Here is a 25,494-nt window from a genome sequence, read left to right as displayed (position 1 = left end):
CATGTGGCATATTGTGCTTGTTTATAGGTTGTGAGAAATAGGCTACTTGTAAAGGTTTTCACTTGAAGATGATGTACAAAATTCTGCTTGCTCAGTATGCCTGCACTTAGAGTGGAATTATCTTGAGAAGCATGAGTATATTCCAGTAGAGAACACTTCTGTAGATATTACTTTTGCTTTCAAGCAGAAATGGAATTTTAAAATTGCTACAAGCATATCATTAAGTAGCCACAACAGGGCCATGTATTAAAATTGCATGATGATATTTTTTGCCATCAGCTGGTAATTCACCTCTCTAAAATGGTACAATGCTAATGGAATGTATAATAGTATTGTCATTTTTAGTTCACCTTTTCAAATTCATTTTTCCCCCACTTACAGTAATGGAATAGAAGGAATGCTTAAGTGTACTAATAATCTCGCATAGCTAAAGTTAAAGCTTGTGACTTACTGTAGTCTTTTCAAGCTGAATCAGCAGAGTTCATACTGTCCCAAGATATGGTTCTATGTATTGAGAAAGAGTCCTAAAAAAATTAATACAGCTGGAGAGCCTTCAGTTGATTTTGAAGTAATAAGACTGCAGTTAATTGTCCTGTGAAGCTAAAAGAAGGAAAGATCTTAAGGTTAAATGAAACTTTAATGACTTGAGATTTGGGGTTGGGTTGTGGTTTTCTTTGATATTCTCAAAGCATTTAGTTAGGATGGAGTAAAATGTGCTGGAAAAAGAGCCACCACCCCAGCCTTTCTGTGCCCCATAACACACACAAACCAACAATAGTGTCAGTTCTGCAGCTAAATTGTCTCTTTGTCTTCTCTTGCAGGTCTGCTTTAAATCTGATTGCAGTGATGATGAGCAGGAGTCCTCCAGACTTTAAATGATTTTGCTCTCATCAGAAAGGATGAGCAAACTTTAAATGTTTTATATCTCTGTAGCAAAGTGTATTATATATTTTTTATCTTAGTTCAAGGATTTTTGTACATTTGTACTTCATTTGTTTTAAGATGTATATTTTCACTAAAACTTAATTGTACAAAAAGCAATGAGTGCCATTTGAGTGAGTGTGTTTCTGTATGTATTTGATTTATCTTGACATTTTTTTCCCAGTGGAATGAATCTAGAAATACTAAAGGATTTTAAAGCACAGAGATAATGTCTATGGCATCAATGTATACTTTGTATGCTCCTGGTAAAAGTCTTCTTGTTCCTTAGGATCTTTATTAGCAGTTTTCTTAACAGTAAAATTGCTGTATTGATAAATTTCATAAATTCGGTATTATCTATGATTCTATGATTCTGTCTGGCAGCATGGCAGTGCTATTACCTAATGTATCTCTCAAGCAACTGCTAAGGAAAAAGGAATTCAGTGCACTGTGGCCAGCTATTATGAATTGCTCTTTACTACATGGCTCTATAGAACGTCTTTCTGTATTTCTATATATACAGAATTCTGAACATTTAGCTTAATCCTGTAACAAACTGTATTACCCCATTCTTCTCCTTTCTACCCATCTTACACATCCTCGCCAAACAGTTTCTTGGCATGAACCATGCAAGTAGACCTATGCCAAAATTTTATAACTGTATTTAGAGTACTTTTTTGTCTTTACTAAAAGGATTTCTTTTTACCAGTGGGGGCACCTTTTTATTTTGTTCTGTAAATGAAATTGTTCACAGCTCCATGTAGGATGTTGTACATTTATAATGGGTTAAAAAACAGAGCATGGGCTCTTCTTACTAACCTCCTCGGTGGTTATTATGTTGTAATACGCAATGTTGTAGGGTTGACAGCGATCACTGCCACTGAGGGAAGGACAAGGTAGTATAAAGTATCAATTTTAATTATGTAAATAAACTTTCCTTATACTTAAACATTAAAACCTGCCTTTAATGATTGCTTGACACAGATGTGGAGCTGGTATTGAAATTTTAGTTAGGATTACCTGATGTTCATTAGTAAAACTGTTTCCAGCTGCTTGAAAGCTTGTCAAACTTACATTCTTCTGGACTCAAAGTATGCCAGACTTTCTTTTTATTTTGTCAAGTTTCTGGTAAAACTATTAATCTGTGTATGAGAATGAACTTAGGGAACACATTTCAGAAGATTTTGCCTCTTCTGTTTTCAAAATTTGACTTAGGGTTTGAAATATAACGGAATGCTCTTGGAGTTGGAGACATGACTTTTGTTATATATTTTGTTCTGTATTCTGAAGATTTGTCTCCACTGAGCATGCATTTTTTTTCCTCTCAGATCTCTAGGGCGCTAACTAGACCACACATGTATTATACACACAGAGCAACTGAATATCCCTCTACCTCAAATAGATTTCTGCTTGCGATCTGCAGACCCACGGGAAGAAACTTAAGCTGCTTCTGAGAAACTCACATACATTTGATACTCAGGTCTATCGTCGGGTTTTAATTCACAGTATTTTGTCTCTAGTGACAAATGATTTAATGGGTTAGAATTTGAAAAAGTTGGAAAACCAGTGTGTTACAGAATCCTGCTGGGGCTGAGCTGGTGTCTTATCTGAAATTGTTCCTCTTGGCTACTGTGCCGCAGAAATGAGGAATAAGACTCTCTTCCTGTGTTTTCAGTGCATTTTTCCTGATGTCTAAAACAGCACAGAGGACAGCAAAATGACTGCCGTAGAAAGTACCAAGGGAGAAACTGGCAGAGGGAGAGTCTGAATGAATTACTGGAAGATAGTCTGATGCAATAGTGAAGGGATGGGAGGCTTGACAGAAAGAGAAATATCTGAAGTAAGGGTGTTGGCTGGAACCATTATGTGTGAGACAATGAGCTGGCATGGTCTGACCTGACCCTCTTTATTATGTACCACAACAATAGAAGGACTCTAAACACATGGGAATGGAGAAATAGGGAAGTAACAAAAGTGTTTTATAAACACCTACGTAGTTGGAGAAGTGATCATGTTTCACTGATTAAGGGCTTTAATTTTTTAAGATCTTAGGTTTTCTGTTCTGAGGCAAAGGTGACCGTATTAACACTGGACATATGGGGTGACAGTCTGGATTTAATGCCTGCTTAGAGCAACCTGAAATTTGGGCAAGAATACCATGGCCACAAGCTGAGTAATTTTTATGAAAAAAAGACAAGAATTGGCTTTAACAAATAAACAGACTTTCAGATTTTTGTTTTTATCATGTATTTCAAATTTTCTTTCCGTATTGGAGGGGGAGGGATCTTAACTTAAAAAATAAATAAAATCAACTTTTCTATTTTGGAGTTCTGAGACTTAACACTTATTATCCAGGGATCTGTGAAGAAAAAAAGGCTAAATGAAAAGAAAAGGGAAGTTGTTCCTAAGAAGTGGTTATTTATACATCCGCTTTTTTGGATGAGGAACTCCAACCATGCAAAAAAGTGGAGGATTTGTTTGTTTTTATGAAGCTTTATTTGGTTTCATTTCTCAAGTTTTTTCTTATGTTCTGAATGATACTATTGAATTGTTTCTGAGTAACTACATGTTTGCAGGATTAGGACCTAAATTCTGTTGGGTTGGGGGTGGAGGGGGGGGTGTTTAGTCCCACCCCCAGTAGGCTCAAGATGGCATTTTTCTACTATAAATTTGTCCCTTTTGGGCAGAAATATAACGACATTATAATGACTAGATATTATCTAATGTGAATTCCCTAATGAATTAGAAAAGACAAGAAACTGGAAAGAGCAGCATAACTCTCCTTATACGGTACATGCAGATTAAGATGTTTATGCTGTTTAATCTAAGGTGACTAACGTTGATTAAAGGTCTTTACTGGAGTATTAGTAGCTTGGAGATGCATTTTGAAAGTGGGGAAGGGGTAAGGAGAGGGGAGAGCACCTGAAAGCAAACTATCGTGGTGTGATAAGCTTAATATGAACTTTGCTCTTGATTTTTGTAGGATACAACTGATACAAAGAAGGGGGAAGGTAGCAGGTTGTGTATTCTGATTATGTGGCCGTTTATTTCCATGAAGCTGTTTTTTTTTTTGTTTTGGTGTTTTGTTTTTTTTTTAAAGAAAAAAAAGCCAACATAAATTCTTGACATTCAGTATGACTTCATTATACCTCCATGAATTCAGATTCTAGATCCACGTTTTAGAAGGCTTTGACAGCAGTGAGACAATCCAATAGCCCAACTGCTTTGTTCTACTGATGCAAGATACGGAAATATCTGTGGAATTCCGTGGAGTTACTTGCATGAGATCAACCCTCCTTTTCTGTGGCTTGTGTTTCCAAGCATTTGTGTATGTAAGTCTTAATGTCTGCTTGTGCATACCTCATGAATCTATATATTTAGCTCAAAATTCGGAAACTGTGAAACAATGTACCAGTATCTTATTGGTTTACTTAATGCTTTTGAATGTTGTGACCAACAGAATAGAATCTTTGTGCCTCAGGGTTGTTCCTTCTATTAAAAAAAAAAGGTCATTTTTTTTTTCTCCCCCAGAGGTGTAGTGTTCATGAAAGAGATGGTGTTATGTTTCTGGATTATAACAACAACAAAACAGTCTCAGCTGAAAAAATGAGCACTTAAAAATAATTACTGTAGAATACTAAACAGGAAGAAAACCTGTGGTATTTCCATAACAAAGAGAGCACTATTCACAAATCTTAGCCTTTAATAGAAGATGCTGTATGTCTGGGTTTTTTTCCAAATCATTCTTAAAACTATGGATGTGAAGGCTTTTGATTATGAAAGAGAATTATCTCCATCTCAGAATAAAATTATGTCTAATTTGAGAAATCAATGATAGAAGTGATTAAAACCAACTAAAAATCAATTTTTAGAATGCACTTCAATTATTTTTCAAACAATACTGATGTAAGAAATTTCTCATTGCCATTTGTACAAACGAAGAATACTTGTTTACAAGTTACTAAAATAAGTCAACAGAAGTAATACTATTTTGCTTTGGTTTACAATTTATTATTACACTAATTTAATATTGGAATTATCACCTTCACTTTAGTATAGTTTTTCAGAAAATACTTCTCTTTAGGAAGTACTCAAAAAATAGAATTAAAATTAAAAAAAATAATGGAAAGCATCTTTAAGTTAAATTTATGTTTACTTTGATTTGAATTCACTGCCTGGCTCATTTTGGTGGTGATGATGTCTCTTCTGCTGAATGTACAATTCTTTTTTATTTCATAATTGTTCTTGTGGTGTAACTTAAGTTTCGCACATGAGATGTACGTAACTTTTCTCATGTTCCACGTGTCCAAAACACCAGAATTCTTTCCAAGTATAGCGAAGCTGACTGTTAAATGTGATGTGTTAGTTCCAGTATCTCCAAACCACTGAACTGTTCTTGTATGAGCTGTTTTCCTGGATGTTCTAGCATTGTTATTCCTGAAATAAAAGAAAACACTGCCGCATATCTCAACCACATGCACTACTGTCTAATGTGATTTATTTACCATGTCTATCATGGTAGCTGGGATAGATATAAATTGTAATTTTTTAAAAAATTGCAATTTGTTGAAGCAGAAAATGTGTATTACATGCTGTAAGATCTTTACCAATGTAAGATTGTCAGATCCAGGAAAAACTGCCCTAGCTCTGTCGTATTTGCTCAATTGATACCTTATCTCATGGTCTGAATCTTGATTTCTACATAAATTTCTGTGTGAAAAGAGACAATTGTTGGGATGGGCTGCTTTTCATTAACGCATTTACTGTGATAACACTATGAATGTGAACGCAAGATTGGTCAGTAGTAGCTGTAGCTCTACTTGTCTTCAGCCTTATCATGCATGTTGAATTTTGTACTGTTGCCAAAGGAAACTAACTTCACTCTTCTTGAGAGAATTTATACCTTGGTATTAATTGGATTTGTGGGGTTTTTGTATCAAATACTTTTCAACAGTGGGCTGCTTATATTCTCAACGTTTTTCCCTGTTTATGCAAAGGCTTTCACTGTAATTTTATGACATGAGTTGAAGGGCTAAGCACTCAATTACTGTACAAAACAGCTTCAAATTAAGTGACTTTTAACAACAATATAACCGTGCTATGGCATATTGCAGATTATCTGTCCATATGTTGAACTACATGGGCCCGCAGTCTCGTGAAGTCTGTTGGATTGAGTAGCACCAATTACCTGCTGAATTGTTTGTGGAAATGCAGAAATGCTGGCCTAAGCGTGACTTCAGGACAGGGTGAAAAATATTCTTGACGTGCTTGTCCAACCTGTTCTTAAAAACATTAAATCGAGAAGCAACCTATGCCTGGGTAGCCTGTCTTTAGGAAACCTTTCCACTTCCATGATGTTCATGTCTGTCTTACAGACAAGGTAGAAGTATGTTTCTTCTTTTTTTCTCCTGGAGGTTGAGATTAATTCGTTGTCATCCACTAAATTACATATAATTTTTTAGGTATTAACTGTTACTCCATTGAGATTATGACTTTATTTTTCTTTGTTGTAACGATGGCTTTACAAAAATGCCTGTTCTCTAACCCTGCCTGCTTGTTCTTGCCCCTTGCCAGTTTGACATCACCTTACTTTTGCCCGTGCAGCTGCGTGTGGGGCTGCTGTTTGAACAGGATCAGTGACATGGATATGTGACACACAACACCATGGATCAGTAAGTTTGAATTGGGAGAATCTACTGATAAGGTCCTTGCCAAAGAAAAGCCTGATACCCCTGAGTTCTCTTCCAGTTACCTCAACTGATGGCTAAGGAGCCAGAGGGCTTGCGCTGCCAATACAATTGGGAAAGAGAAGGACAAAGAGGAGCCTGCTTGCGGGCAGGCATCGCCGTGGCATTCCGGTGAGTCAGCAACCCTCAGGGGACTGCCACACATTTGGATCTAAAACTTCAAAACAGCTTTGCAAAGACTGACTCTTTGGTGGTGGCTTGTTTAATCTTTGATAAGAGCTTATGCTCTTTTTAATGTGCTTAAATTTATTTCAAAGTGTGGAGTGGCACATGCAATTATTGCATAGTGGATGCAGCTCTCCAGCTATGCTGTCATCTTTTTTCATGTATCATTTGCTAAATAAAAAATTCATGATCATCCATATGTTCCAGAGAAAACTCTCTGCAAGCTTTATCATAAAATAACCAGGAAAAAAATATTCTTTTTACCTTAAAAGCTCGCATTTTGTTACACATTTATAATAAAATAGGGGTTTTGCTGTAAGTTGGAATTGCTTCCAGTACTGGAGATAGGTTTACTTTCAGAAGAATGTTTCAAATGGTTCATTGTCTTTTATTAACAGGCTAATGAGGTTAACTGGCAGAGCACTCTTTTACTGAATATTTGGCAAGAATGTGATCCGCAAGGTGGTTCTGTCACGACCTACGTTGGCCTGAACGTCTGGAGAAATGAGCTTTGCTTCTTTTGCCCATCCCTGCTAGCGATAGCCAAGCTGCACATTAAGTCATTACTGGGAATTTCTTTTCTTAAAAGTTCCAAGAAATGTACTCCCGTTTCCATTTCTAGAAACAATTTCACGTGTTTGAGGTACAAGCTGAAGTGCCAGTTCTTATCAGCTGTCATTTGAAGCGTGTATCAGCAACTAGCTATGTTAAAGGCAGTGGTTGTAACTGGGAAGTTCACAATAATGTTGCTTTTTTTTTAAGTGCTTAGTAATAGAACCAATGATTTAAATATTATATACTGTCTCTCTTGTTTATGTTTAATGTGTGCTTTAAGGGTGGAGAAAGCACCCTCCGGTGAAGCACGCCCGGGACGAGGAGAGGCGGGCCGAGGCGGGCGGGCCCCATAAGTGTTGCCTCTTTTCGCCACCCAGCCGAAAACAAAGCCGAGACGCGGCAGCGCCCTGGGCCGGCACCTGCGGGCGAGACGGGGGAGCCGCGGGGTCCCTGCCGCTGCACAGGCAGGCGGAGCGGCCGCCGCGGCGGTGCCGGGGGTGGCGCCGGCTGACGGGGACGGCCTGCGGCCCGCTTCGGCGCTCCCAGGTTCTCTGCTGCCGTCTGGCTGCCGGGGAAGGGGAAGGAAGCGCTGCCAGGCGCGGGGCCGAGGCGGGCAGCGGGGCTCCCCCTGCCAGGGCCGCTCTCCGCGCCGCGCCCCGCGAGCGATGGCGGTGCGCGGTCCGTCCGCGCGGCGGGGACGCCGGCGGGCGGGCGGGCTCTAGGACCCGGCGCCCCGCCCCGCCCCGCCCCGCTCAGCCGCGCGGGGCGCGGGGGTGGTGGGGCGCCCTTAGTCCTCGCCACATTCGGGAAGGGGCGCAGCCCTCTTTCTGATTGGGCGGAGAGCTTGTCGCTCTCACTGCTGCCCCGCCCCTACCTAGCCCGCGTGCCGGTGTGTGTATGTACGTCGGGATGCGCGTGACAGCAGGCCGGCCGTTGCGTTGCGCGCATGCGCGCTCGGCGCGTTGAGCGCGGGGCTGGGCCCGTGCCCCGGGGTGGGCGGGGCAGCCCGGGAAGGGGCGGGGGCGGGGCCGCGGCGCGGGGGCTGATGGGACGGATTAAAGATGGCGGCGGGGCGGCTGGGGAGCGCTCGCGGCCCCCTGCGGCCTCTCCCTCATTCATTGCGGCAGTGAGGGGCGGCGCGGCGTGAGCGGGCGGCGGCGCCGCCTCGGCCGGCCTCAGCGGGAGAGAGCGAGTCCGGGAGCAGCAGCAGGAGGAGGAGGAGGAGAGGAAGAAGAAGAGTCGGGCCTGCGAGGAGGAAGGCGGCCGCCGCCGGGCGCCCGTGAGAGGGCGGGGAGGAGCGGCGGGTCGGTGGCGCGGGCGGAGCGGACATGGCCACCATGGAGAAGCTGATGAAGGCCTTCGAGTCGTTGCGCTCCTTCCAGCAGCAGCAGGGTCCGGCTGCCATCCCCGAGGAGCCGCTCCAGAGACCGTGAGTGACCCGCACCCGGGGGCTGGGAGGGCTCCCGAAGCGCTTCGGCGGCACCTTGCCCTGCCCCGCCGGGAGGCCGCCCCGCCGAGCCCCGGGACCGCTGACAGCCTGAGGGGCGGCGGGCAGTCCCCGCAGGAGCTAGTCCCGGGCTGCTTCCCGGCCCTTGGCAGGAGGCTGCTCCTGTGGACGTGTCTGGGAGTGCTGCCCGCTCTCTATTGAAGTTTAAGCTAGGAGTAACTTTCTGGGCAAGCACATTTAAAAATACAGCAGTATGGGTAATGAACGGGGGGAGGTACAAGAGCACTATATGGGTTTCATAGGCTGGTTCTAGGAAGTAAAACCTTGTCTTCAGCTAACACGCTGCTGGCAAAAAAGCAAAAAACCCCTAAGCGTAGCTTAAAGCACTAAGCCTAATAAAGTTTGAGCTCCGATGCATCTGGGAGGAGTTGATGTGGATATTTCTTTATGACAAACTTCATTTAAAGCCTTGTCCTGTGACTTGCTGTGCAGAGACCTCAGAGGAATTACTTTAAATGTTTCTGATACCCTTTTGCTTTCTTAAACATTAGGGGCAAATGCATTACATCCGTGTGATATTCAGGTTTCCCACCGGGAGGCGTTACTGGAGGGTAGGGGCCAGGAGCTGTTCAGGACCACAGTGCTGCCCCTTATATTTGCATCCTCTAAAAATAACTTTTATTGAGCAGGCGAAGAGATACTAAGATTTTTACGGGATAAATATATGAGTCACGCTATTGCTTTTTCTCCAGCTATTGGGGAGACAGGAGAAGCAGAAGGGTTGAGAAGCAGGTAACTTCTAAATTGGCAGTTGCACAGTGTTTTGGCAGAGGATGTTAAGCAGTGGAGCTGGGTGCTTGGCCACCTGCTCCCACAGTACATTCTGATGTGGATGCCAACTAAATTATCATGGTTGATACTGTTTGGAGAGCGTTGTCTCAAACAATCTCAATGCATTTTCACACTTTGGGGCGTAATAGATGAAAAAAACTCACTTCTTCCTGAGCTAGTTGTTTTTAGATGCCTTACTGGTCTACAGGGACTAATTACTCTGTTATGTGCATTTTTTGTGCTAGTACTTTGTGTGACATGGAGGATAGATGGCCGTGTATTTCTAGTCTTTCCTATATGTAGTTGAAAAAAATATGTCTAGAAAGTTACTGAAGAGATAGGTCACGGTATTTCAAGAGAAAGTCCTGAAAATTATTTGTGATGCTTGCTGAGGGATGTTATACTTGGTTTGGGGGTCTGAATTTAGGCACTTAGCTCAAAACATTAAAAAATTAGGGTTGTAGTTGTCCTTGCCTACTTTGTTTTTTGTTTAAAAATAGGCTGTATGTTTTCAGAAAGCTGATGGTATTGCATGCCTCCAGGAGCTATACAAATTAAGTAATAGCACTAAGCCTCATAAAAGCCTATGCAAAGGTATTGTGGCAGTCTTTGCTGAAGTTTCCAAAACTTTTCATGAGATACCAGGTGACATCTTGAATGTAATTCACAATACTGTCTGTATTTTTTTTTTTTTTTTTCCCCCTGTTTGTAATGGACTGGAGAGGAAAATTGCCTCAGTGTTTTCCTGGTGTTTGGGGAGAGGTGTTCGTCTTCATTGTGGTTCTCTACAAATGGCACTTAAATATTTTGTAGTTCTGTGTGGTAACTTCCTACTGTTCTATCTGTTTAGTGTTGTAAAAGGATGTGAGCTTACCTGTCAGTAATGAAAGAATAAATTAATTGGTGAACATCATAGCATAAATGCTACTGGTTTGCTCTTTAATTGTTTCATTAGATATCTATTTGACATTGTCTATTAGATCAAAGTTGTCCTGTTGCCTAAATTAAACAAGGGAGAAGCTGTTATTCCTTGAGTTATAGTGATCTCATTATTACAGGTAGTGTTAGACATTTTTTTGTTGGACTTTTTTTGCTACAGTAAAACTAACTGCCCACCTCTACTTTTTTTTTTTCCCTCCTAAACTAAGCTACTTTAAATTACAACAACACCACATTACATCTGCATGATTAAAAATAATCATAAAAAAAAAATCTTACCTATTGGAGTAAGCAAAAATGGCCTTTTTAAATATGTTTGGTAGAAACTGAGCATTCTACATCTGGCTAGTGAATGAGTCCTACTAAGGCCTGTCTGTCTCCTGCTATGAAATGTTTTAAGATCAGAGATTGGGGTAGAGAAGACTTAATTGTTTGCACAACATGTATTGAAGTTTTTCTTCACTTTATTGTAAGACAATGACTTCTGAACTCTTGCTAAAACTGGTATTCTGGCTTTACTTTTTTTATTAAAATATTAATTGAATTCAAGCTTTTACCAAGAAGCTAAGAGCTTTTTTGTTTTGAGAGGTTTTAATCAGCAATAATTATGTGTTATGCTTTTATTGTGCATTACAGTCAGATGTCAGTTTCTGGCCCCCTCTCTTATCTCTTGCTGGTTTTTTTTGTTTGTTTGTTTTGTTGGGTGTTTTTTTTCCTTCTATGAAAACTTAGGCTGAGCTCTCTGTTGTCATAGTGCTTCTGCTGAGGCACCTTATTTTCTTCCGTATGTATTTTTATCTTTTTCAGACCCTTAAATTTTCGTTGGAGTTGGGTGTTTTGTTTTGTATTACAAAGCTCCCACTAACTTAAAATTTTATTAGTATGATGTAAAAATGCAGAGTTTTCAGTCAGTGAAACTAAAAAGCAAGATGGGCTGTCATACAACATCCTATATTTTACGCTTTGTTCATTTTTACCTCTTACCAGTGAGTTGAAAGAATGGCTTGCTAATGTTTCTTCTGGAAAAATATTTAGCTTTGATTTGATTAATCCAAAGGTGGATTCTTCACCTTTTCTCATGTTAACTTGTTCTAGTTGTTAATTATTCTAATTGTTTGTAATTGTGCCCTATTTTCGATTTAATTCTTTTCCTGACGTTTGATTCTAACCACTATCTTTACAGTGGAAGGTGCTGCAAGAGCCAAAGAGCTCTTCAGCAATATCTATTTTCCTATACTCATGGACTTTCCTGGATTTTTTATGTTTGACTGAAGCTGTGGTCATAGATTGGTTTCATCAGTACTATATGTAGAGGTATCATGAATTTTTTGCTTAACTGGAGACCACGTGAACTACGTGGATAATACCTATTGCCCTGCTTGTCAGTGGTGGTTCCTAGATGGTTGTTTTGGAGTTACCATTTCTAGGGTGCGTTGTAAACCTGTTCTACTTCATTTGACTGTCCATCATTGTCTGTGTTACTACACGTTGTTGGAAGTGTCCACCATATTTGAGCTTAGTTTATTTCTTGATCCACTGATATTTGTTTGTTGTCAATAGAATCTCTTTTGAGTTTCCCATACTTTTCTCAAGATTAGTATCAAGCTGTTTGGCTTGGCCCTTTTTCTTAAGGCTGGTTCAGCTGTAAAGCTTCTGTACTCTTTTTACACATCCTTAATTCCAAGGCCCAATAGAAATTAGCATCAGTGAGCTGCCAGCTCACCAGGACTCGGAGTGCAAAATTATCTGGGCTTGCTGGTTTTCTTATTTTGTTTATTAATTTTCTTGGCTAGAAATTGTCTGTAGAAGCATGCAGAAGATGAAACTCCTCTGCCTGTGAGATGAAGCTTTCCTGTAGCTAACTGATACTTCCAGTATCTCCTGCCTTCTGTTATTCATCAAACTGAAATGACCTTACACTTGGGGCTTGCTACTTGAGCTCTCTTCTAAGAAATACGTGATGCTGTTGTTGTCCCCTGGGTATGCTCATCAGCAGTTTGCCTCAGGACTTGATAATACTTCTGAATAAAGTTGTTTGTTTGTTTTCTAATAAAAAATCATGTGTTCTATCTCCAGATACTGTTCTGTTATCCTTCTCTCTCTGGGCACAGAAAACGTGTGTGTTTGTGCACTGTGTACATTAAGTGTTTGACTTCCACCTTTTCTTTCATTCCTCCAAAGGCTGATTTTTTGCAAGTTGAATAACCAAATGGCACATGAAAGACTCCTTACAGCAAACTGGGTTGAATGTTTGTTCTTCTTTCCCTTTGGATAGTAACTGATAGTTAGGCTTCACCTCTAGTTTCTGTTATTTCAGTTTAAATGGTAACTTGTTACCTAGATGCATTCACATTAAACTTTCTCCCTTCAGGCCTTTTTTAGTTTTTTAAGTAAGTTATTTGTTTCAGTGAGGTGTTAGATTCCGTGTTAGGTGGGCTCTCTGTTTACAGCAATCTGCTGAAGAGATTGATCTGTACTAGTCTGAGTAGCATTGAACACTACGGCCTGTCTTGCTCAGGGCTATATTATGTATAGATAATGAAGAACTTTATTCTGAAAGCAGTCTCATTCAGCAATATCTTTAATGTGTTTTGTCTCTGAAATAGTGAGCTTATGGGCAAGTTCAGACATGTTCGTTCTGTTCTTGGGTTGAATGCGTACTGACTATGGTGCTCATAAGAGATGTGGGCAATGCTAGGTAAAATTATCACAGAAGTTGAAATTATTTATTTGGTTTCTTAGGTGCCTGTTCACATCAACGGTACTTAAATTGCAAAATCAGTTGGACGTTTTAGGAAGTATTTGCTGTTTTGTTAGAGGTGATCTGAAAGTGCTGTTAAAGACTCTGTGGTGCTTTTTCAAGATAGAGAGAAAGACGTTGTACGTCTTGATCAAATTCAGATTGGCTGCTCATATTCTGCCAGTTGCTTAAACACATAAGCCAAAGAAGAGATCCTTTTTGAGGAATACCGAAGCTTACCTAAACAAAATACTGGCAAATTATAATGGAAAAAAATGGCTTTGTTCAGAATTATTCCTTAAACTTTTAAAAAGGGAAAGCATTTCTGGAGTGAGATGAGAGGATCCTTGGGAGAAAAACTGAAATCTTGGGAGCAAACACTTTTCAACCCCCCACCTCCAACCTGACGGAAGCAAAAGGACAGGGTACTTGCAAAGAACAACTTTTTTCAAAAACCATATTACTATTTGAGCTAAAGCTCTTAAACATTACAACTTAATTCTTCAAAATTTTTGTCTAACAGTGTATTTTGAGTTAGCTTAATTTAATGTGCTTAGTGGCTACTTGCTATTGGTCCTTAATGTGTTAACTATATTAATGTATCTCAAGGCTGTTCACATAGTTTTCCAACTTCTGGTTCAGAAACACTGTTTTGCTGTTTGGTTTTGCTATTTTTGCTAAGACAGAAAATTAAATGCTAAAAATGGAGACGATCAATTTTCACTTGGAAAACAAAAGGGAAGATTCTCTGTGAACATGAGTGAAGAAGCAGGTACCTCCTTGTTGTGAAACAGACCCAGGAGAGGTACCTTTGGGTGTGCAGTTTGGCTTCAGTATTGCTACTGGTTAATTATTTAAAAGTAATGTCTACTTTCTTAGAAGTGATTCTGTGTCAGTAAAGTTAAGAGTAGGAGACACTGCATACAATGAAGTAAAAATTCACAGTCATAGTTGTGAATTTCTCTCACTCTCTTTTTTCAGTTCCTTTGTTGGGGGTGGAGCAGGGAAGAAGTTTCTGTTCTAGAGTCAGCTGTAAAGGGTTATAGGAGTTTATATCATGTTGAAATGAATGTTAAACAAATTTTGTGAAGTAGCAGCTTTTCATATTGTGCTCTGCATCACTTGTCGATCTGCATTCTTTGATTCTGTGAATTTTATTCTCTTCGTTTTACACTCATTTGCTGCGAGTTGACTAAGCTTGGCCTTTCCTGGACTATACCAAGTGTTACTATAGGGACGTTATTCTTGATGGGCATAGACTGTTTCTAGAGCTTTGCTATTTTTATAATTACAAAACCATTTGGAGGAATGTGGTGTATGATAGGATTGCCTTAACATCCTTTCCAGTTCAGATACAAAATGGTGGATTTAACAGAACTCTGTTTCAAGAACTTGCCAGACAAAAAATAAGTCTAAGGTGATATTATGTGTGAGGAAGATCTTTTTAAAAGTGGTATTCTTACATTTGCAAGACTTGTTCTCATGGCTTACTTTCCCCAACCATTTTGTGTGGTGTGTTTTTTTGTTGTTTTTTTTTTTCTTTCTATCAGTTTCTTTATTTCAGCTTTGTTCTAGGTCTGCTCCACTTTTTCCTTCCTTTCCCTTTACTTCTCTTCATTCTTCAGTTTTGTTTCCCAAATATTTTCTCAGTGAAAGTTATGGAATAATATGATATTCCCTGTTAAGTGGTTCATTCTTTTTCTAAGTTTGTATCCTGTCCTTTGCTTGTGTGCCTGCATGCTCTCAGCAGTAGTTAGTGTATGAAGTCCTGGGACTACAGGTAGTTGGCATACAGCTGTTTATATAATGACCAGCAGAGTGCATCTTTTTCTTGTATAATCATTAGACACTGCTCTAGCAAGAGCGTTTAAATGGTCACTGCTCACTTCTGAAGTCTTATCTCAGACTCATTATCATTGTGTTCTTCTTTTAGAAAGAAAGAACTTTCAACTACCAAGAAAGATCGAGTGAATCATTGCCTAACAATATGTGAAAACATAGTTGCTCAGTCTTTAAGGTAAGACAATGTCTTTAATTTATTGCATTAATATGAATAGCTACTTTGGAGTGTTAATTATTTGGAGGCTTCCTGATAATTGCTAATTTTAAATGCTCAACTTCTGTTTAAAACTGAAATGGTACTTTTTTTTTTTTACCAACTGAAAATCTAAGTAGTAATTTTGTTTAAGTGTTGGTAGAGTAGGCATTATTCTTCTACTTCAGACAGAGAAACTGAGGCAAAGAGGTCAAATACCTTGCCAGATTCTGTAGGGAACAGCAGGGAAATGATCTCCCAACTCCTAATGAAGTGCTTTAATCCACTGAATGTCTTCTTCTCTTGTATAACTGTGTATAATACACGTAGTTGGATTCTGAAACCTCAAAAACAGCATTGGTGTTTGCTTTTCATAGTGTGCATTGTAATTTTCTAATGTTTCTTTATTTAGAAATTCTCCAGAATTTCAGAAACTGCTGGGGATTGCTATGGAACTCTTTCTCCTCTGCAGTGAGGATGCAGAATCTGATGTCCGGATGGTTGCTGATGAATGCCTTAATAAAGTTATTAAAGTAAGAACTTCTATATACTGTACTACCAGATTTTACCTCTTCTTGATGCAGTGTCCTATATGAGTTCCCATTGATGGTTTTAGTTGCTTTTCTTATTGTTAATAATATCTCATAATGTAACAGGTTAAGTAAGCTTCTTTACTGAACTCTGTATGTGCTCTTAGGAGAGCTTTTTATGCCCAGATCAAGGTGCTTAACTTGTTTTCTGTCATTCATTGTTGTAATCTATTCTTTTCTTCAATTGTTCATTAACTTCTTTCTCTTCAAGTTAACCAAAACAGGAATGTGGGCTTTTCTAAAATCATCTTGTTGTATGGAAGGCATACTCTTATTATTGTTCCATAAACATAAGGACACTTAACATGAGGAAAGGTAACAATATTATTAAAAAGCTGACGGAAAGATGTACTGGCTTTTCATTCCAAACTAGTAATATGCTATAATTCAGGTAGTGTGAGACTTGGAGGAGGAGTTTTTAGGCAATAATTAGGATAAATACGGTGTTCCAGAGACTGTTTATTACCCTACTGTGATCCAGAATGAAGGGCTTGTTGGAGCACAGCGGGCAGGCATTCATATGAGGTCAGGCAAGGTCTAAATCTTGATTCAAAGTATCTTAAAATGAGTCTCTTAAGTAATTGCTGTGAGCTGGCTGCTGCTTCCAGAACAGGTTTACTTTCACCTGCCCTTTTTTTTCTTTTCTTTTCCTGTTTTCTGAAATACTTGACCTTTGAGTCAATGTAATGTACCTGCATAATTAATCTAGCAGGTGCAAAGTTTAAGTGCTTTAGAAATATGCAAATAATAACTTTCTTTAGCATGAAGAGGTGTGTAGAAGCAAGCAAACAAAACATTCATATTTCTACAGGGATTTCTCTCAGTTAAGTTCTATTTGTTTGATATCTGAATGAGTTAAGTTTTGGAGGTTGAGCTTGTGGCTGAAAGTTGTATGGAGAAAGCTTATTGATTATGTAGTGTATTCCATAATAATAGGGAATGATGAAGTGCAAGTGTCTTTTGCTTTTTTTGTTATGCCCTGTAGCACTTTGCTCTATTCGTTCTGATTTAAACGTTTTTCCATTTGCAGGAGTTTAGCACTCTATGAAATGCATACGCCATTATGTAACTCAATTTGCTTTAAAAGATGCTCTGAAACAGTTCTAAAGAATGCAGACTTTCTTCCTTCTTTCCACCAAACACTTCTGTAGGCTTGGTATAAAATTGACCTCTATTTCACTGATCTATTTAATATTGTTGCTTTCTGGCATGTTTCAAGGTAACTCGAAAAACTCATCCTCCCCTCTCTCCCCATCTTTGTATGGTAGTTTTTGTTTTAAAGATTAATGTGACTTTTTAAATGATGGAGTCTTCTATCAGTCACTAAGCTTGCCAGTTGGTCACAGCTATGAAGTAGTCATAGTTGTGATATTCCAACCACATGAATGTATCAGACTGTTATTGAAGCTTGTCATAGTTTGTATTCTGTTTCTATGTTTTATGCTGTGTGGAAGCAACTTAGTCTTCAGGCAGGCGCTGTCTTGTGTATAAATGCAGAGACAAAAAGATGTGCAGTTTTATTTTTGGTTGTGCAAGTAGCAGTGATGCTTGTGAGGAATGGAACAGAGGCATCGGGCCCCTAAGCTTGCATGTTAGTCAATGTTCAGCTTTTTTAGTACCTCAGGCATTTTAGAGACCAATTCTGTTGCTAGAAAGATGCTTTATATTTTCTCTCTTTAAATATAAGAATATAGATGTAAGCATGACTTGTGTAACTGTGCATTTGTCTGGAGTTTATAGTCATTGGTATAATTAAAATGCTAACACTTCTGTGTAGACAAGGCTGTAAAGTGAAACAGCAAATAAGTTTAGATAAACGGTCTGTAGGCCATCTTTAATTATCACTACGCTTAACCTGTCAGAACCTCACAGACAGCATAAATAGCTCAAAGTTTAAATACCTTTATTTAAAAGAAAAAATACCAGGCTGGGGGTTACCAGGTTTCTGTGGGTAAGGTGTTACTGAAGCTGTATTGTTTCTGAAGCAGATGTACGATGTTGTAGTATTTCCTGTGCTAGTGATACTGGTGGGACTGTTCACACAGATTGGAGTACAGTTGGTCTCAGTAATTGGGATTTATTCTTTCTAGTAATTTAGAGTTGACTGTGCTTATAATTTTTTCTGATTGGGATGACTTTTTAGATTCTAGCCTGCTAAAAATACAGGTATACACTAGTAAAGAGAGTTGCTCCAGTTGAGTGTGTTGTAAGGACAGCTTACCCTTGAAGCCAAAATAGTAGCTGCTGCCTTTTTGTGTTGCTTGATATCCTTATATACAGGGGCAATGAACTTCCCATAAAAATTAAGTTTTGTGAAGTAAGTGAGATCTATCCATACCTACTGTCATCTAGACTCCTGCAGGTAATATTTGGGGTGCTTATGAAAAATAAAGATACAAGCCAGGTAATATTTTTCTGGGGAAGGTAATGCCGTTTTATTATAACGACTGGTATAATTGGGGGGAATGAAGTTTTGGGGCATACAGTTTTAGGCTAGGGGAATCATGTTCTGGAGGAGCCACAGGCACTTCGCTGACCATGCGTAAGCAGTTGTGGCCTCTACATCAGCATGTGCCATGTAAGAGTAATCCTGTGAAGATGCGAGCTTAATGGTTGGTGGTCAAGAAGGCAGATAGAAAATTAGAAATTATTAAATCATTGGGCAAGGAATAAAGAATGAAATACTAAACGTTATAGCACTGTATAAGTACATAATGCAGGTACTTGCACATTGTACAAAGCTCTCATTTCAGCTGGGGAAGTGGTGGTGGAAATGTTCATAAATAGTAGTGTGCACTAGGAAAAAATGGAAGAGAAAGGGTAATTGTATGCATACAAAATATTCCGCAGGAAGAGATTATATATGGTGGAACTGTTTTCATATATTTTTCTTCTCTGCCATTTTAAAGATGGAGGAAGAATGATCAAGTTGAGGTGAACAGAAAATTACTACTTCTTGGTGCTTACTTTCCCAGACTGCAGGTTCAAACTACAACGTATGCTCTGTCGCACTATGCTTGATTAGGTCCTGGGATGCAATACTTCTGGTGTCCAGGACACCTTGTAATAAATGGATGCAGAAAATAGGCTAATTCATGAAAGAAGGGTTTTTCAAGGGCTGTTAGAGGTAATGGTACAAATATAGCCTCGGTTTGAGAAACAGTAGGAGGCTACTTGATGCTGGGGATGTATAGCAGGGAATACCTCTCGCTGCTTGTGAATACTATTTTTGTGTGTTAATGTTCTATTCATGAGCATCTATTCCTGGTGATTGCCAAAAAGCACATTAGGTTGGCCCTGCTTGTAGTCTGATCCCATATGGCCTTTTTTAGGAAGAATGGGTAAAGCAGTCAATATTAACTGCAAATAACTGTTAGAGTTTGTGGAATTTGTCCACACTTCTGTTTTGTGTTTGTGTGAAAGATAAAGGTGTCTCTCCAGTATTTAGCACTTTCCTGGCTATACGTCAAATATAGGGATAGATAGATATTTCTGTCCCTTTTTTGAAGCTGTTTTATTGCAAGTGTAACTTTATTCCTGTAAAGGGCCTCCCCTCTGATACAGTGTGTTCTCGATGCATTTTATTGCAGGCCTTGATGGATTCCAATCTTCCTAGGTTACAATTAGAACTGTATAAAGAGATTAAAAAGGTGAGTTTCTTACTTTCATGTCCTTTTGAAATATGGTATTTAGTAAGTGTTTTAGTATATTGGAATGTGGCATTAGTGTAAATAAATAGTGTCTTTTAAGATCAAGGTCAAAGCTTCACTTTGGAAGGATCTGTGACTGTTTATTCTACCCAGTTCCTCACTATTGGCCCCATTGATTAGATTTAACCACTCCTGAAAGCTTATCTGGCAGAAAATGTGTGAGCATTTGGTGTGAACAGCAGTCTGAGTTAACCTTAGCGACTCTACACCCAAATGAATAAGGTATATTCATGATGTTTGCTCCACCAACTGAGCTGGAAAGAATAACCTCAAGCAAAACGGTGGTGAAAAGTAGGTGGAGGACAGTGACATTCTTAATTTGACATAACTTCTTGGAGGAATCATTTTATTAAGACCTGAAGTGACCTGATACAAATTTTAACTACTTCTTGTGAATGTGTGATGTGTACTCTCTGCTTCTGTAAGAAGCATAGGTAAAAATACTGAAGCATCTCTCTTCGCATCAGAAATCACAATTTAATTTTGTCCACGGGAAGAATTTTACTAATAGCCTTTTTAAAGTATATGACTACAAAAGAAAAATGCTGTGTTCAGGACAGTATCACTGAAATCATGTCTGTTGCATCTATAAACATACAGCAAGGCTTGTATAGAGAGAAAATATGGGTGTTATTTGTCAGACAGTAATGCTACTCCTTTTTGTTACATTTCTTTGGGAATGATAGGACTCTAGAAAATAAAATAAATAACAAAACCAATGTGGATAGCTTTTCTCTTGTCAGATGTGGACTATCTGTAGGCCGTGTATGAATAACTTACTGTACCTTAATGTCATGCAAGCACCCAGCAGGCTGAATCTTGTTTGTGCATCAGCTGGATTACTTTAGGAGCTGTGCCAGAATCTGTTGTTTGGCTCTGAACCTGAAAATGCACATTTTGTAATTCAGATGCAAGTTTTTTTACTTGTCATGCTAACAAGACTGTGAGCCTTTGATATACTAGCTAAAGAAAATATGGAAGAAGTGACAGTTTCTAAACATCTCAGCTCTGTCTTCAGAGGGACTTGATTTGAGAAGCATTTTGATTAGATTTGAAGTACATTAGGTACAGTTTCTCCTAGACATCTATTGACTTCCATAGTTTTCTGTATTTCCAACAGTATTAAGGAGCTTTACTATATCCTTAGACACTGGGTCTAAAGGCATTCTGGCTCATCAGGTGCTCAACTGAAGGTGTCAATACAAACAAATAGATACTAAACTTCATCATGCAAGCCATTATGAAGTGATACAGATCAATACATTGATTTTTTTTTTGTGTGTGTGCTCAGGAGCTGAACATTATTTATTTGCATATCTCCACTGCTGTAAATTTTATGCTGCATTTATATCTCTGCAAGTGTTCCAGTGATTTTTAGAGTCTCATATCATCAGTCTTTCTTTGTTGGTTGATGACTTTCTCTGTAGTATTTTAAGCTGATTTCAGCAGAGTGGAGATCTCAGACATTTCCTTCTCTCTCTTGGTGTTTCTTATTATTCCTTTTGGGTCACTCAGAAAATTCCTAATACCAGCTAGAAAAATGAAGGCGGTCATGGAGCTGACTTGACTTCCTTTTGGCTAAAGGAAATTTATGGCTTCCAGACACCTTATGTTTTTATCTCTTTAAGTAAAATGGTATGAAACTGTATACTATTGTATATTATAGGTATTTTTTAGGAAATGGTTTTGCTTGATGAAATGTAACAATAATGTACTCTGCCTAGAATGGTGCTTCCCGAAGTCTACGTGCTGCACTCTGGAGATTTGCTGAGCTTGCCCATCTAGTTCGGCCTCAAAAATGCAGGTAAACACATCCTAGTAATGAACTTTCCAAAGAACTGTTAACAAAATACAGATGTTAACAAAATGTTACTGTTCTCAAGTTTTATAATTGGGAGGTTGGAAGAATTCCTATCACATTATTCTCTCTGAAATAACTTTATTTGATTAGCTGGTTTTCTTTTAGTGGAGTTTTAGTTCTGTGCTGTTCATGACTCTGGGGGAAGAGGGGGGAAAAAAACTTGTGAAAACAATGACTTGTATTTTTTAAAGTGTATTCTTCTCTTTAGTTCTGTTTTAATGCCTGCAAATTGTATTCAGAAGACTATTGTCTTTTTTGTCTACATTCTATGTAGCTGACAGGTACATTTTTTATGATTTAGTAACACCACAGATTTTGAGTATGAATTAAAAATGTTTAGATGAGTACAGTTGTTCTGATCTCAATTTAGTTTTTCTCCTTTGCCATATTTAGGCCGTACTTAGTGAACCTTTTGCCCTGTCTAACACGAATAAGTAAGAGACCTGAAGAATCGGTACAAGAGACACTAGCTGCGGCAATACCAAAAATCATGGCAGCGTTTGGCAATTTTGCAAACGACAATGAGATTAAGGTATCTTTCTTTAACGTATTAGTGCTCCCTGTTGTATCTCAAAGCACAGTAAGCTATCAGCATTATTCATCGGATGTTGCAGCAAGCAGTGTTACAGCTGCATGTCTGAATTAAGGCAAAAGTTGCCCTTGCTTGATGTACGTTAAGTAATGCTTTGAATGAATGAAAAATAATTTCCTGACTTTGTAATTCACTTCTGTCTCCTTTTCTTTCTCATAAAAAGTTAAGTAAGATATCTTTGTTTTTAGGTTTTATTGAAGGCTTTCATAGCTAATCTTAAATCCAGTTCCCCTACTATCCGTCGAACAGCGGCAGGATCAGCAGTGAGCATCTGTCAACATTCGCGAAGAATGCAGTATTTTTATGCCTGGTTATTGAATGTACTTTTAGGTAAGATTCAGGAAAAAAAAATATTAAATTTGCTTCAGGTGTAAGTAACATGCAATTTTTTTCCATGTAAGATGCTTTTCATGTGCGCGAGGTTTTCAGGCAAAGTAAGGATACTTAGACTACCAGGTACACTGCTAATGCTTTCTCAGTTTTGTATTAAGTTAGATGAAGATATGGCTAAAGCTATTTGTATTGCTGTGTGTGCTTCAATGCTAATTCAGTAACGATTAAAAGAAACAGCCAAAACTAGGGAAGCAAGTAGCCTGTTGGAAAATGAGGAGATCTAGGGATTCTGGAAGAACGTGCTCGGGAGTCTGTGAAGACTTGCGTTGTTCAGCAGCTTGGTTGTTAGTGGAGCAGGTCTGAGGTGGAGGATATGGCTACTCTTCTCTGGGTCATGAACACATACTCTATAACCATTTTTAGAAGTACCACGATGCAGATTCTTTGTTGAAAACGTGACTTAGACCAGAAATGGAATTTTTTAATTTAAAACCACACAACTCTGCATCTGGTATTGCTTCCATATTTCTTCAGCTGGGAAGTTTGCATGGTCTTCGGGGTTTTTTTGCAACTCATGATGAGACACCTGTCTGGACTGTAGTGGGAACTTTTGTCTCAGTTTTGTTACTGATGAGGGGTTCTTTACTATGTAGACTGTATTGCAAAAGGAGATGTAAGGAAGACCAACAGATAGATAAAGCATTATCCTGTTAGCCTTGCTTCTTTTAGGATCAGTGAAAAAGTCAGATGCCACGTAGTGACTTACCTGACTCTATGTGACTTGAAAATGGTGTACTTCTGTGCACGCATTGTTCTTTCCTGCCTCAGAGGTGATGTTTTATAATGTCCTGGCAATGATACTGAATTGAGACAGGAGCACTAATAGGAACTCCATGAACTGATTTCTGATTTTTTTTTTTTTTCTTCTTTCTTTCTTTTCCCCGGTTGTGTGCCCCCCCCCCCCCCGCACGTCTTGTTTTCTCACATAACTTATATTTGTTCTTAATATATTTTGGGCTTGACTCTGTGTTGAGCAGGTAGGTGTATGGAACAAGGCTCCCAATACTTGAGGGAGGAAGCGAAAGTGTAAATGTCATTCATTGGGATAGTAGCACGTGTGTGTGTGAGGGAATTATGTTTGGCCTTAATTAAACTGCCAAATGGAGAGAGGAGGCAGTTCAGGGGAGCAAGAGAGTCTAGATCACTTGGTTAAAGCACCAGGTATTATGAAAAAAATTTTTTGTGTGTTTTTATTGAGCAAAAAGAGGTAGGGAACAAGGAAGGTGAGACAGTCTTTGACCATTCTCCCACATTGCTTAAATCATTGTCAGGAATATTAAATAATGCATATTTTCAAATGTTTCTACATTTAGGAAGTATTCTTAAGTTGCTGCTAGGTTTTGTGGGGTTTTGTTGGTTTGGTTTTTTTGTGTGGTTTTTTTTTTAAGAAGCTATTATATGGACTATGTGAAATAACATTTGTGTTGAAACTAACAACTGTCAATAAGTGATTTGGCTGCTGCTTTTCTGCCCCCAGGCTTGTTGGTTCCTGTAGAAGATGATCATCCTACTCTTTTAATTCTGGGTGTTCTACTTACACTAAGGTATCTCATACCTTTATTGCAACAACAAGTAAAGGATACCAGCCTGAAAGGCAGTTTTGGTGTAACAAGAAAAGAAGCAGAGATCTCACCTTCACCAGAACAACTTATACAGGTAAAATATGTGTTCTTTGATGTTAAAATATGTGTTCTTTGATGTGATTCCTCCTTCTATAACAATGAACAGAAACAACAGACTTCTACCAAAAAGGCAGTTGAATGGCTACAATTAATCGAGCTTTTTTTTTTTCCCCTTGGAAGAGTATGGTGAAGATTAGATACAGCAAATGTCAGTCATTTTTAATGCATCACTGAAATTTAATGTGGTATATGAGAAGAAATGTAGTATATTGAGTATTCATAGAGACTTACTCCAGTACTTTGTTGGATTTTAGGTTTACGAATTGACTCTGCATTACACCCAGCATCAGGACCATAATGTTGTGACTGGAGCTTTAGAATTATTACAACAACTCTTTAGAACGCCACCACCTGAACTTCTCCATGCCCTGACCACTTCAGGGGGCATTGCACAGGTCAGTGTATCCAAAGATGAATCTGCCAGCAGGAGCCGCAGTGGGAGCATAGTGGAACTTATAGGTAAGCTGTATTTTTTTTAATTTGAGTAAAAGGAGATGAACATACATCACCAGCTCTGCTTCTCAGTGTTAGCCAAAAGTATGAAGGATAAAATGAAATGTGTAAAGTTACGCATGACTTTTTTTTTTTCCCCTCAGGTACAGTAAAAGGTTTTTTCCCCTCCTTTCTTTAAGTGTGTATACATTCATTCAGTAGTGACAAACTCAGAGTATTTTTTTCAGTTTGTGTTGATGGGTTTTTTTTGATTGCACAAAGCGAGTTAACTGTGGTGACAGACTTTTTTTTTCCCCACAAAATTAATGTTCTTCTCACCAAGCATCTGACAACTGTGATTCATAAAAAGCTGATCTAATCAGAATTTATATTAACTGATAGCTCTTTGCTGAATACCAAAACCAGCATGAAATTAAAGCACGACTTAAGTTTATCCATAACTTTTAAAATCAGCTATCAGTGTTCTTGTCTGTGATGTGCATGTTCTTAAAATTGTCTCTTAACTGCTGCTTACCTGTTTCAAAAGAATCAATCTCTGATTGGATTTCCATAAGGACTTCTGCATTGAACTAACAGATCATTCTAATATTGCTGCTATTAGAAGGTAATTCATTAGCCGGAAGCAATCATAGCAGTGAAATTTAGAGCATATTTTTTTAAAAGCAAACTTTGCACAAGTGGCATAGAAAAATAAAAAGTCATTTGATGGCAAACAATCCGAAAAACTTGGACTTCAAAAACAACAAGTTTGCCATTTCTTCCTGGCTTTGGGCTTTTTTTTCCTTCCCATTTGTGGCTATTAGAATTCCTTCATGATTTCAGCAGCTCTGTCT

At 38.8% G+C, this 25,494-nt stretch overlaps 2 protein-coding genes across 10 annotated transcripts in view; both read left to right on the top strand.

The window, feature by feature from the left end:
* GRK4 (G protein-coupled receptor kinase 4) overlaps window positions 1-3,544 on the top strand; it is a 41,918-nt gene extending 38,374 nt beyond the window's left edge. The window contains exon 16 of the mRNA XM_082315675.1: window positions 822-3,544. Coding sequence (XP_082171801.1) covers window positions 822-875 — 54 coding nt within the window. The 3' untranslated portion in view covers window positions 876-3,544. The remainder of the gene's footprint in view (window positions 1-821) is intronic.
* A 4,899-nt stretch (window positions 3,545-8,443) lies between these two features.
* The window catches only part of HTT (huntingtin), a 95,990-nt gene continuing 78,939 nt past the window's right edge, over window positions 8,444-25,494 (top strand). For 7 of the 9 annotated variants that reach the window (XR_014228637.1, XR_014228638.1, XM_082316111.1 and 4 more), the window contains exons 1-9: window positions 8,444-8,817; window positions 15,279-15,362; window positions 15,793-15,913; window positions 19,561-19,620; window positions 21,405-21,484; window positions 21,935-22,073; window positions 22,322-22,463; window positions 24,004-24,182; window positions 24,463-24,667. Coding sequence is in view for 7 of the 9 variants with exons in the window: in XM_082316111.1 (XP_082172237.1) it covers window positions 8,717-8,817; window positions 15,279-15,362; window positions 15,793-15,913; window positions 19,561-19,620; window positions 21,405-21,484; window positions 21,935-22,073; window positions 22,322-22,463; window positions 24,004-24,182; window positions 24,463-24,667 (1,111 nt within the window). In the remaining 2 variants the exon portion in view is untranslated. Of the gene's footprint in view, window positions 8,818-15,278; window positions 15,363-15,792; window positions 15,914-19,560; window positions 19,621-21,404; window positions 21,485-21,934; window positions 22,074-22,321; window positions 22,464-24,003; window positions 24,183-24,462; window positions 24,668-25,494 lie in introns of those variants that run through there. The other 2 variants (XM_082316112.1, XM_082316113.1) reach the window with 2 other exon arrangements.

Source organism: Platalea leucorodia (genome assembly GCF_965183815.1).
Source record: "Platalea leucorodia genome assembly, chromosome: 6".
Taxonomy (NCBI): domain Eukaryota; kingdom Metazoa; phylum Chordata; class Aves; order Pelecaniformes; family Threskiornithidae; genus Platalea; species Platalea leucorodia.
This window is presented reverse-complemented; position numbering and strand designations above follow the sequence as displayed.